The sequence below is a fragment of the Dipodomys spectabilis genome, unplaced genomic scaffold (assembly GCF_019054845.1).
Source record: "Dipodomys spectabilis isolate Male_0828 unplaced genomic scaffold, ASM1905484v1 ptg000387l, whole genome shotgun sequence".
Taxonomy (NCBI): domain Eukaryota; kingdom Metazoa; phylum Chordata; class Mammalia; order Rodentia; family Heteromyidae; genus Dipodomys; species Dipodomys spectabilis.
Genome location: NW_024871064.1, coordinates 3213087 through 3226861, shown reverse-complemented (window position 1 = coordinate 3226861; position 13775 = coordinate 3213087). Strand labels below are relative to the sequence as shown.

Sequence of the window (13775 nt, the reverse complement as noted above, 5' to 3'; positions counted from 1 at the left end):
TGTCACAGAGTCAAATAAGATAATGTGCATGACAGAGCTCTGAAAGCCTTCACACACCACCTGCTGCTCCTTATTACTAGCCATCCCTAGCAAGTTAGGGCTGGAGACAAGAAACACAGAAAATAAAATTTAGATCCTATTTCCTACCCTTGTTTGTTCACTAGGCTTTGTCCTCCAATCATTAACTTCCCTATCTAAAGTTTCAGCAAGCAAAGACTCTGGAATTATTTAGTATGTTGCCCAGAGTTTTAAAAAAATACTTTTTTTCTTTCATATACATACAAAGTAGTACAATTGTGCTAGTTATGTCGATCCAATAGATGTCATGAAACCATAGAATCTGATTGTTTTATTACATGTGTGTTTTATTTCTTCCATTTTTCATATTTTCTACTTACATTTTGGTAAGTTATTTCCCTAATTATTTTTCTTTTGGGGTACCCATATTTATCTTCACGAAGATGAGTCTGGCTTTCTTGAGTCCCTGCCAACCACAATGCAGTTGTCTATCACCATTGATATGAACTTCAGCATCCTCAACAAAGTCGACTTATTCAAGGCAAGTATTTTAACAGTACTAGAAATTAAGATCAATTTATCTGAAAAATCTCTCCCAAGACTTATGATTTTTTGCCTTATGTTTTAGCAAAGTCAAAATAACCTAGAAAATTTGTGAGAGCCAAATAAATTACAGGTCTCTCCTCAGCAGATGACTTACTCTTTAGAAGCCTTTTTCTTCTAATTGGTGTCAATGAAGGAGAGTTCTTCAGATTCTTCTTGCATTAATTTAAATATAATTAAACTCTACAGCTCTCTATCTTTGCTAGTATGTGTACCACCTTGCATTTACGAATGTGCTCTGGCAATAAATGATGAATCAAGCCTCAAATTAGCTCTGGATTGGCCTGACAATCAGAGAATTGTGCCTAATCATATATTTGTTCCGGTATTTTGCACTTAGACCTTTAAAAAGCTAAATTTAGGTTTAGTGACTTTTTCTTAGGAAAAAAGAACAAATATGATTTTAACTTTTGAATAATTTTAATTTTACTATTTCCTTTATGGATTATGATGCATAAACATTTTCCTTGCTACCAGGCACCAATGGCTCACACCTATAATCCTAGCTACTCAGGAGGCTGAAATCTGAGGATGACAGTTCGAAGCCACCTTGGACAAGAATGTGTATAAGACTCATATCTTTATTTAATACCAAAAAGCCAGAAGTGGGGCTTTGGCTCAAGTGGTAGAACTCTAGCTTTGAGCAAAAAATGCTTAAAGACAGCACCTGGGTCCTTAGTTCAAGCCCTATGACTGGCACAAAGAAAAACTTTTCCTTTCCTAAAATTTAGTTCTGTGTGACATTCTTTGATTCATCTATTCAACTAAATCATTCCACAAATATTTATTAAGTTTTTATTAGGTTTGGGGGCACCATTTTGGCAGCTGATATACTTACATGTATGGAGCTTAAATTCCAGAAAAATGAGAAAGAGAAATAATATATAACATGAGGAAGCCATCATGCCATGAGACAAAATTAAAGGGACTGAGGTGGATGTGGATGGCACTGATCATCATGGGTCTTTCTGATGAAGTACATCTGAAAAGAGGATCATAGAAGCCATGGGAGTGACCAGTGCAGACACAGAGAGGAAAGAAAGGAATAGGGAGATGTTACAGAAAGGTGAACAGGATGGAGCTCTGAACTAGGAACACACTTTGAGAAGACCAAAAGAGTGATGAAAATAAGAGCAGTCAGAGAAAATAATTGCAAGGGAGGCTGCACAGGAGATCATGCTCATGGAAGAGCTTAGAGGCTAAAGTGTAACTTCGGACTGAATGGTTCTCCAAGATACAAAGATACTGAAGACCTTGAGGAGAAAATGTTTTATTTGAGACCAATTTGAAGAGGATTATCTTTCTCAATGGCTTGACAGTGCACCTTAAGAATGACATATGTTGAGTCAGAGATGCAAAAAGGAAGGTAGCATAACTGTCTTCAGAAAAGATGATGGTGACCAGACCCAGGGTCGTGGGGGCAGAATCAGTGAGAAGGACGCTAATATTGAGTGTGTGCCAGGGGAGAGCCTACAGTTTTCCCTCTTTGATCATGGAAAGGGAGTGGGGAGGCGGGGAGACAAGAATGATGCTGGGAATTGGAGCCTAAGGAATTGGGGATGAATTACAATGGTATAAAAAAGAAAAGAGTGAAGGAGATGGTCATCTCTTCCAAAACCCATGTAGAGCTTCAATCCCGGAAGCAACAATATGAAGCGGGTATGGCTTTTAGATGATTTAAGTCATGGAGATGTTGCCCTCATGAGTGTGATTAGCACCTCTGTAAAAGCAGCCCCAAGTTAATACAATTTTTCTAGTCATATAAGGGACACAAAATGCCTCCTTTCCAGAGCCTATCTTAGAAAATAGAGCAGCCCACACAAAAACACCAAACATACTAGCACCTTGATGTTGGATTCCTCAGCTGTCAACACTATAAGAAACACATTTATATTCATCTATGATATGTTATTAGAGCTGTTCAAACTGATTAAGACAGATGTTAAGTTGCAGTAATTGTTAAACTTCCACATGGAAGTAGACAGTTTGATTCATAAATTTGTGTTCCAAGAAGAGGCTCAAGCTTAAACAATAAATTTGGACCCATCAGCACATTGATGTATTTTAAGTCATGGTACTTGACATGACCATTCCAATGTAGACAGAAAAGAACTTATAAGGCATGAAGAAACTAGTATCTTGTAAATACACAATTGTGAAGGGCTCATGTCTGGAATCACAGCTCCTTGGGAGCTGAAATAACAGGATTGTGGTTAAGGATTGTGACCAGCTGGAGCATAACAATTAGCGAGGCCCTACTTCAAAGAGCAAGCTGGGCATAGTGGTGTCCATTCTTGGAGATTATAGGAGAGTAATTTCCAATTTCTAGTGCAGGGTTTCTCTCAACATGGAGCCTGAGAGAGTAGATTCATCATGGAATGGCCTGAAAAAAAAATTTTCTGAGTCTTTCCATTTCCTAACGAATGGGGCAATGTCATTCTTTCTGATGGAGGCATAGAATTCCATTGTGTATATATACCACATTTTCTTGATCCATTCATCTACTGAGGGGCATCTGGGTTGGTTCCATATCTTAGCTATGGCAAATAATGCTGCGATAAACGTAGTTGTGCTGGTAGCCTTAGTAGGGCCTTGTTGGTGATAGTTTGGGTAAATGCCCACAAATGGGATTGCTGGGTTATAGGGGAGCTCTATGTGAAGTCTTTTGAGGAACCCCCATACTGCTTTCTAAAGTGCTTGAACAAGTTTACACTCCCACCAACAATGCAGTGGGGTTCCCTTCTGGCCACATCCCCTCCAGCATCTGCTGTTATTAGATTTCTTGATTATAGCCATTCTTACTGGGGTGAGATGGAATCTCAATGTTGTTTTGATTTGCTTTTCTTTATCTTTTCTTCTTTCTTGCTATTGTTTCTAACATATTTATAATGTACCATGTGATTTTTTTTGTTTCTTTGCATGTTCCTCCCCCACGATAGAACCCCTACTTTCACTGTATTTGATGTCAGTGCCCTGCATCTTGTATGTACACTTCTCTAATTCAGGAGGGGAAGGGATAAAACAAAATGCTTAAATAAAGATACAGGTTGACCCATTGTAACAATGAGATGTACAAGACACTATGTTGAAAACAAACTTTACAACTTTGGCGGGGGAGGGGAGAGAGGGGGGAGAATGTGGATGGTAGGGGGAAAACAAAGGAGGAGGCAACAATGAGCAGTAGAAAATGTACTCATTACTTGCTCATGTAACTGTAACCTCTCTATACAGCATTTTTACAATAAAAAAGTACAAAAAAAAATTCTGACCTCTCAGGAAAGCTATGAAAGGGGGTCCTTCATTGCTTGGCAGGGCTGTATAGAAAAATAACTGGCATGCTACAGCTGGTCATCTGATGCCTAAGTAAATGAATCTAAGTGAGTCACAACTAGTTAATAAAGTCGTGAATATATAACAGCACCTCACACATAAGAAAGGATAGGACAAAAATGTGTTTCTGCTGTTTATTTTTAAATACACACATACATATCTATTTGTGTCCTAAGCCCAATAAAATTGTTTGTCTTACATGCTCTGATCAAAAACATACGAAACCTACTAGGGCATATTGACAGTGTTTTAAAATGTTCTAAAGTTCTTTATGCCTTATTATCTAACTAAATTAAAAATGACATCAATTAGGTTTTCATCCTAAAGGAAAAAAATACTGTAAGTTAAATGTCAAAGAGTTTTGTGGGTAAGTTCCAGCTTTTCTGTTTACAATTCTGCCTTCACTTTTACATATGGTTTTGAAAATCTATCAAGTCAGTAGTATCTGATTGAAAAAAAGTTCAATCTCCACATCTTGCTAGCGATGTATATAAACAGATTCTTTCCTGACATTTCCATTAAAGATGCATTCCTTTCCAGAAAGACTCCATTTTATCTATATTTCTGTTTAATGAAGGTTGAGGGTTGTTTTTTTTTTTCCAAAGCCAAGTGAAGTAAAAAGTAAGCAGGTATGGAATCTTTTTAAATTCATTTTTTGGGAGACAGACTTTACAGTTGATACACATTTATTATTTTCTAGGGAAGAAATGGGTTGACAATCCCATACTCTATGTCTTATAACATAGACTTTATTGATGCTTGCCTTGCTTCTAAATCAGTCATTTGAGCTCTCTGTGTGCTACCTTTGGACCCCAGGAGCTGAGTCCACAAAGAAGGGGTGAGTGCCCAAAAGGGCACTTGGGAATTGTCAAGAGATAGAGGGTCTGGAGGCTCACAAAGGTGGAAAAAATAGACATATTCATTGAAAGAAGTCTTTGGAACTAGAGTGTAGGGTGATAAACAAAGAAGAATCTAGAAGGGTCCATGAAAGATAGGCTACATAGGCAGCTATGAAATGAGAAAACAGATAGGACAAACCAGTTTTTCCAACACAAAACATCATGCCACATGAAGTTACCAGATTATCTAGATCCAAAAACAATGACTGTAAACTCCATCTTGAATTCTCCTGGAAACAAATCTTCTGTATCTTTGAAAAGCAAGATAGAAATAGGAACAGATAGAGGTCCAACACTACTATAGAAGGTTGAAAGGTGAATTTTGTATCCTTGCAGACAGAGTTACCAAGGAGATTCATAATTACTAAGCTCACAAATGCCAAAAAGAATGCTATCAAGTTTATATTTTGGGACTTTAGCCAAAATTTTTAGAACCTTCTCTTTTGTAAATCTGGGTGTGACTATAGATCAAATAGATACTATTAGCATGAGTACAATACTAAGTTAAATAAACCTGCTTTAGTTTTTGAACACATGCTTTTTTTGTTCTAATTTTATATTACACTGAAATTCACCCTAGTACTACAAGTGTGCTTTAATTTTACATTAGAACTAAATGTGTAGTGCAAATGTTTCTGTATTCATTGCCATTCAGCCTTGTGAAATTTGTGTCTCTTAGTAGAATAATGGATATCATAAGGCTTTAGCAAAAGGAATGTAAGCAATGCCATAGCATCCTAATTACCATTAGGATAATACCAGATGAAGATCACATGTAATCCTTCAATTCCAACAGTGCTGGCATCTTGCTTTACCCCCAGTTCCATTTGCCTACTGAGCATTTTCAATTGAGTATGGGATGAAGTAAAATGCAAGGAATCAAACTTTTACTCACCTTGAATTTTAAAAGAGATACATATATTTGCACAAAATAACAGCTTTTGTTTATTTGAATATATACTATGTATTACATTTTGCAAATTACCTCATTTACTTCTTTGAATTAATTCTCACAAAACTCACTTGCTAGAACCTGAATTGTCTCCACTGCCTCCAAAATTCAAGTGACTAATTTTATACCCCTAACATATGACTATATTTGAAGACAGGTCTTTTAAAGAGGTGATTAAGTTAAAACTCATTTTAACCTGTATGTTTGGTCCTGACCCAGAGACTGGGGTCCTCATAAGAACAGGAAATATGGATACACAGAGACTTGCAAGGGAATTGCGGACAGAGTATAGATCATTGGAGGACACAGGGAAGGTAGCTATCAGCAAGCCTATAAGAAAGACCTCAGAAAAGAACGATCCTGACAACACCTGGCTTTTATCAGGCTTCAGGTATCCAAAACTGATTTTTAAAAAAGGTATTTCTGTTGTTTAAATGAAGTCTGTTGTATTTTCTTTTCAAAGCTAGCAAGCTAGTACTTTTCCAACATCTGTTTTGTTACTATCCTGATGTTTTTGTATGTGTGCCTCTCTTGGGGCTTGAACTCAGGGCCTGGATGCTTCTTTTTGAGCTTCTTTTTGCTTAAAGCTAGTGTTCTATCTCTTAAACCACTTCTGACTTATTCTGAGTGGTTTAATGCAGATAAGAGTCTCATGGACTTTATTGCCCAATTTGGCTTCAAACTGTGATCCTCAGATCTCAGCCTCCTGAGTAGCTAGGATTACAGGAAGTGAGCCACTGGCATCCAGCACTATTCTGATTGTTACAGAAGAGGCAAACTAGAGCTCTAAGCAATGGACAGAGAGTAAGCACAGTAATTCTTGGTATATTATGGTCTATGAACCTAACTGGAGATAGGTGGTAGGTGGTGGGTATGTTAGCTTTTCATCACTGGGATAATATGATTGATATAATCAAAAGGAGGAAAAGTTTATTCTGCCTGTTGGTTTCAGAGGCTTACTCCACTCTGTTTCTTTGGGCTTGTGGCACCACAGTGTATCCTGGTGGGAGCATGTGGTGGAAGAGGCTGTTTACCTTATGAGGATCAGAAAGCAAAGAGACAACATGCAGGAGTTGAGGTACTAATATACCTTTCACAGATATGTCCTCTATGATCCAGCTTCTATTATGAGCCCCGCCCCCCAACCGCCTCCCAAGGGCTCCACCACTTCCCAATAGGTTCACATTTCAAATCAAAGCTTTGCAATGAGGGAAAGTTTCATTTTGACTCAAAAGTTAAATTTCGCCGGGCGCTGGTGGCTCACGCCTGTAATCCTAGCTACTCAGGAGGCTGAGATCTGAGGATCACGGTTCAAAGCCAGCCCGGGCAGGAGAGACCGTGAGACTCCTATCTCCAATAAACCACCAGAAAACCAGAAGTGGCACTGTAGCTCAAGTGGTAGAGCGCTCACCTTGAGCTGAAGAGCTGAGGGACAGCGCCCAGGCCCAGAGTTCAAGCCCCACGACCGACAAAAAAAAAAGTTAAATTTCACTGGATGCTGGTGGCTCACACCTGTAATCCTACCTACTCAGAAGGCTGAGAACTGGAGGATGAAGGTTGGGCCAGCCTGGGCAGAAAAGTCTGTCAGGATCCATCTTTAATTAAATTAGCAAAATGCCAGGCTGGATATGTAGTTCAAGTGGTAGAATGCAAGACAGTAAGGAAGCTATTCGAGTGCAAGGTGCTAATTTCAAAATCCTGTACTGAAGAAGGAGGGGAAAAAATTCAAGTGTAAAGTGATACTTCTTTGGCCATTTTCACAGAACTAGACGTTACACATTTGTTAGAGATCTAAATTTAAATATTCTTTCCTATTCTCCACCTACAAAAGATCTTGAATCACCAGTATTTTCCCCTAAGGGAAGTAGAATCTAAGTCTTTTTTTTTTAACTAAAATTTTGCTCTGGTCAATTATGGTTTACTGATAAAGTTATCTGCTTTAACCTGGGGGTGATCAGAGTTTTGAAACAGCTTAAACATGAAATTTTTCATTGTAATTTTTTTTTAATTTTTCACAAAATGGATGCTGTGCCTTGCAGATTTCATTTTATCCAAGGCCTAACCATAGGTACTAAACTAGTAAGGAGATATTACTTTGATGAAATTGGGTGGTTTTTCTTCTTTTATGATGAGCTGTTATTCTGATTTTTATTTTTTAGTTATATTTTGCCAAATTAAAAACTCTGTAGAAATCACACTTGTCACTGAAGTGCCAGAAATAGAAAACGTAATGAGAGTTCTGCTGTGCCACCTAGTGGCTGGAATTAAGACTTCACCCTATAGAATCAGCCTCAGCTCAAACAAAGGGAACTCACAGGACCTAGAGAGAACAAAATTGTAGCTTAGATACCACTGTCTAACAGAGAAGGAAAAATGTGTCTGTTTGCCACTCTGTTTGAAATTCAGAACCCAGCCCAAAAAAGACTCATTGATGTGACCTATGACTCACTATTTGTGATTATTTAGCAAACAGTGCTTCTATTCCTGGCTCAGGAATAGATGGGAATGACAAAATGACTTACTTGTACCATTCAAACTCAGATCTCCAGCAGTGACACCCCATTTAGACAAGCTATCATGCATTTACTCACCATCACCGGATGTCCATGCTACCACAAAACTATACCTTTTTTACAACCTGCTATTGTTATCACAGGGATATCAATAATAAAGCATGATTGCAAGGTTTTATAAAGTATCTTGAACAGCAATCTTATATCTGAGAAGAATTCCATTTAGCCACATATCCCAATTAGTTTCTCTGTATAAAAGCACTGAGTGGAGACAGTAACCAGTTATTGCACCCGTCCTGTTCTTCAGAGTCCCCACATTAGGTAAGGAAACTAAATAAGATGGTATGTTTGGTTGTTGTGTGGCGATTGTGTCAAGTGTCTAAACTGCTTATATCAGTTTCTAGCACATAGGAAATTACAATTCGCATTACCTTATAACTGAGACATCAAACTGATGTACTTTCCCACATAGGCAAAATTAAGCTCTTCCCTATTTGATCAGAGAAAGATAAATTTGCCTCATCCTTAAGAGTCCATCCATCTTATGATTTCTCACCATGACAACCTGAAACTCTTGGAAAAGTGCAAGTATTGCCAGTTCCCCAGGAAAGGTGACATTCACTAGGGTTTGCAAAGGTTAAGTGTAGAGTTAGGCAGATATGATTTAAAGCTCAATATTGATAAGCTGTGACATCACACCATATGACTTTTTTTGGTTACATTATATGTGGCTGCTCCAAACAGCTTCTGATCAGTTTCATCCCTGGCCAATTCAATGGCATGGGCAACTAGATTCAGACTTCTTGGAGACTCATTGCTGCCATCATTTGTTCCTTTAGTGAGGATCAAGTTTTAAATAGGCCAAATCACTTCCTCTCACCATAAACAAAGCTGAGTTGGAAAAAGCCCTGGAGACCACAGCTAATACTGAAATATGGGTTCTACATTACTGATAATATATTAAGTTCTGTTTCAAAGAAAGCAAAAAATGAGCCTAGAAATGATTATGTCCTATAGAAGTAAAACAGTAGACACTCCAATGATAAATTTTACTAACTTTACCATTGTGGCCACTTTTCCATTATTAAAAATAACTTTCTGTGAATAGCAACAAGCCATCTAACCTATATTAGGCTGCATTTGGAACAAAGCTAGGATTTCCCCTAACTCTAATCTCCACAATCTTTACTCAAATGTGTAACACAGTTTTTACAGAGCTCCTAACATATTATTCCCCACATCAGCCCATATTTATCTATGTGCAGCATGTCCCAACCTTGGTGGGGCTGTGGGGATACCCCAGAGAATACATACACCTTGACCTCAAGTTGATATAGATAAAACCCATACTCTGCAGTAAGAAGAGTCTGCCTCTGACACCTGTTATAGGTGTGACCTGAGGAAAAGTCAGAAAGCCTTCCTGACACTTCCAACTTTTCTCTGAAAAACAAGAGTGATATCAATATGTTCATTAATGCAGGTTTCACAGGGAGGTTGAAAAAATTAAACAAGTTAACAAAACAATAAAATTTAGTACAAATATTCAGTACCAATATGACAGTTGCACAGCTATCTTCATTTTATAGAAAGAACATCTAAAATCTCTGCAGGAAGCAGATAGAAGAATCCCCGTCCAAAGAAGTTCTGGGCCAAAGTATGGATCTGAAAAATGAACTAAATCAAAAGAGCTATGTGTGTGGCTCAAGTGGTACAACTCCTGCCTAGCAAGCACAAGGCCCTGCATTCAAATTCCAATGCTGCTATAAACATGACTATAAACATGTGCTCGGTGGTATCCCAGGGTTTCACAGGGTTGGGACATACTAGACACTAAACAAATATTGGCTGATATATGAAATCAAATGTTAGAAGCAATTCCTTCTTTTTCTTTTTTGGACCATAGGAAGTTCAGTTCTGCTAAACAGAAAACTTCCTAATGACTTCTGTCAAAGAAATGGAGCTAACACAGAGCTTCTGGCTCAGCCTGTAATCCTAGACCCTACCGGATTGTGGTTTGAAGCCAATTGAAGCAGAAAAGTCTGTGAGACTCTTATCTTCAATTAACCAGTAAAGGGAAGAGTGGGGAGGGGAGAGGAAAAGAGAGGGAGGAAAGGGAAAGGAACTAAATCACAAAGAAAAGAAAAGCTAGCCCTAGGATGGAATTTGTTTTAATGATATAGTAACAAAGCAAAATGTATCTGGAGAAAAATACGATTTTTTACAGAAAAAAAATAAAAAGAAATACCCTCCAACACATCATAAAATAGAATGATTTCATAACGCAAATTTTATTTCACTAAGCCAAAATCCAGATGAGAAGGATTTTTGTCCTGAACCACAGCTGTCCAAAGTCAGCAGCAGCCCCTTTCCAGAACGCCATCCTCAGACAGAATGGTTTCATGGGTGAGACAAATTCTACATCTTTATGCAGCTGTTACGTTCAATTTGTGTGATTCACTCCACGTCCTAGCCCAGAATGTTCATAAAAAGTCATATTCAGAATAGCTCCACTGTTTTTTCTCTGAGAAAATCTAAGCCTGGGCTGAAAGCTATTGATGGAGTGCTGTGTCTTCCTATAAACATAACACTAATTGTTTGCTTATCTATTTTAGGGCTTATCTCCCAGGTTGGTCTAACACTTCCCATCGATTTGGTCTTCTTATTAGGGCTTACTGCCAGTGAGCTTGCACGAAAAATTGGAGAGGAGAGATGAAATGTATTTCTCTGCAGAGAAAGAAATTATTTTATTACCATTTTAAATTAATAAAAATTAAAATTGAAGTCTCATCAGGTTTTTTCCCAGGTTCATTGTCCCTTCTTCACAACGAGGTTACGAAGATGATTTTTGAGGACATTCTTATCATTTTTAGAATTTTGTATTTTATCAATAAAATATAAGTGGGCAGTATTTTGTGCAGTATTTTTTCACCATCTCATAATATGTTCCATACCTTACTTTTTTCAGACCACATTATTTGTTGTATTCTTTGCAATCAAATATTATTTCAGCTAACAAATACACAATATTTTATCCACTGATGGATAAAACACCATTTGCATTTTTCTCAGTATTTAAAAGACATCCAGGGTTGGAAATGTGGCTTAGTGGTAGAGTGCTTGCCCTGCATGCATGAAGCCCTGGGTTCCATTCCTCAATACCACATAAACAGAAAAAGCCAGAAGTGGCGCTGTGGCTCAATTGGTAGAGTGCTAGCCTTGAACTAAAGAAGGTCAGACTTGAGCTGAAGAGCTGAGGGACAGCGCCCAGGCCCAGAGTTCAGGCCCCATAACCAGACCCCCCCCCAAAAAAAAGAAGCTCAGAGACAGTTCCCAGACCTTGAGTTCAAGCCTCAGGCCTGGAAACAAACAAACAAACAAAAAGTAGGTATTTCACTCTCCTACAGGAAGCAGGACTCTATCCTAAAAAGACATCCAGTTGCAGTGGCGTAATCCTATAATACTAGCTACTAGGAAAGTAGAGATTGGGAGATTGGGAGTAACTTGGCATAAAAGTTTGCAAGAACCAGGAGCTTTGGCTCACCTTTATAAACCGAGCAACTCAGGAAGCTGAAATCTAAGGATCAGAGTTCAAAGCCAGTCTGGACAGAAATATCCACAAATTCTATCTCCAGTTAACCAGCAAAATGGCAGAAATGGAATTATAGCTCAAGCAGTAGAACACTAGTCATGACTCAAAAATCCTAGCAAGAGCAGGAGACCTAGAGTTCAAGTCTCAGTATTAACGCACGCGCGCACACACACACACACACACACACACACATACACACACACACACACACACAGAGAGAGAGAGAGAGAGAGAGACAGAGAGAGAGAGAGAGAGAGAGAGAAAGAGACAAACAATAAAAACAAACCTTTTACTCAGACTACCTCACTCAAAGGCTGGGGACAGTGGTCATCCCCATCAGTGTGGATACAATATTGTGTATTTGTAGGCTGAAAGAGTGGAGCGTACTTAAAATAACATTTGATAGAAAAATAGAAGTAGCAAAGTGGTCTGAACAAAAAGCAAAGTATGAAGCATATCAGTTTATTATGAGATTACAAAAGTTACTACACAAAATACTGCCAACTTATATTTTACTGGTAAGATATAAAAGTACCTTTTTTTGTTTTGTTGGTTGGTTTAGGGGCTTCGGAGGTTCCAACTCAGGACATCAAACTTGCTAGGCAGGTGCCCTACTGCTTGAGCCACACCATCATCCCTATTTTCTCTGGTTCTTTTTTAGAGAAGAATCTCACTTTTTACCCAGGTCAGTCTGGACCATGATCCTCCTATTTACACTCCTACTATGACTAAGGCACATGCCAGCATGCCTGGCTTTTTCTCTTAAGATAGGGTTTCATTACCTGTTTGGGTTTTTTTTTTTTTTTTTTGCCAAGACTGGCTTAGAACAATGATCATCTCAGTATTCACCTCCAAAAGAGAATATGTACCATTTTAATAATAATTTTACACCTTAGGAAACTGATAAACTGAAAGATCACATAGGAATAAGTAGTACAAAGAGATTCATCCCATATCTACTTGATCAGATTTTTATTTTTACCATAGAACAGTAAGTATCACTTTTTATCTCAAGCTTGAGTCATGGCAAGGCCATATCATTTGCAGTTCGTCTTCCAATGCTAATGCAAGTATCTATTGCTGTTTATTTTCACCATGTTGTGATTTTCATTGGAAATACTGGTCTTTTATCTATGTATATAAAATTATTTTTCCCATTCTACAGGGTTGTGATACTCAGATGATTTATGACATGTTGCTAAAGTTGAAATCTACTATTTATTTACCTGGTGACTTTGTCTGCAAAAAGGTGAGTGCTCACAACTTTCAAATACACAACTAATAAATACATCTGAGAAATTCTGGCATAGGTCAAGAGCATAGTTGAAATAAAAGTCTAGGATGACTTCCACAGAACAGAACTAATTATGATATATAGTTCTATAAAACATTCATGTACTCTTAGAGCTAAAAATGGAACAAGACAATACAGACCTCATTACATATATCACAAGATAGGAGTGTGGAAGGTCTGAAAATCTGCCTTGTGCAAATGTAATTACCAATCACTACACCCCATTAATCCCAGATATTTAATGAGAAGGAATATTTCAGAAGTGATAGGTGGTTCTACCCTTTTATGTCTTTGGTGAACTATGAGTTACCTCCATTTTGTTCAACCAGTTAGTCAATAATCAATGCTTTTGACAATCAGTGCTTTTGACAACTTTGCTGTGCATTTTGTGATCACAAATATCTATTTGGTACTTTAAAACAGCGCATACATAAGACACAAAAAATCCACGATTCATATATACTCACTATTCTTCTGTCATGCCTATCTTTTTATACAAATTAATGGGTAGCTACAGCTTGTTTCATGGAAGTGGCATCCTACTGTACAAATGTTTGAAATTTGTTTTATCAGGCAG

General features: G+C 37.9%; 1 protein-coding gene across 1 annotated transcript in view; it reads left to right on the top strand.

Moving 5' to 3' along the window:
- Cngb3 (cyclic nucleotide gated channel subunit beta 3) overlaps positions 1-13775 on the top strand; it is a 118782-nt gene that overhangs the window by 75944 nt on the left and 29063 nt on the right. The window contains exons 12-13 of the mRNA XM_042667306.1: positions 462-559; positions 13070-13153. Coding sequence (XP_042523240.1) covers positions 462-559; positions 13070-13153 — 182 coding nt within the window. The remainder of the gene's footprint in view (positions 1-461; positions 560-13069; positions 13154-13775) is intronic.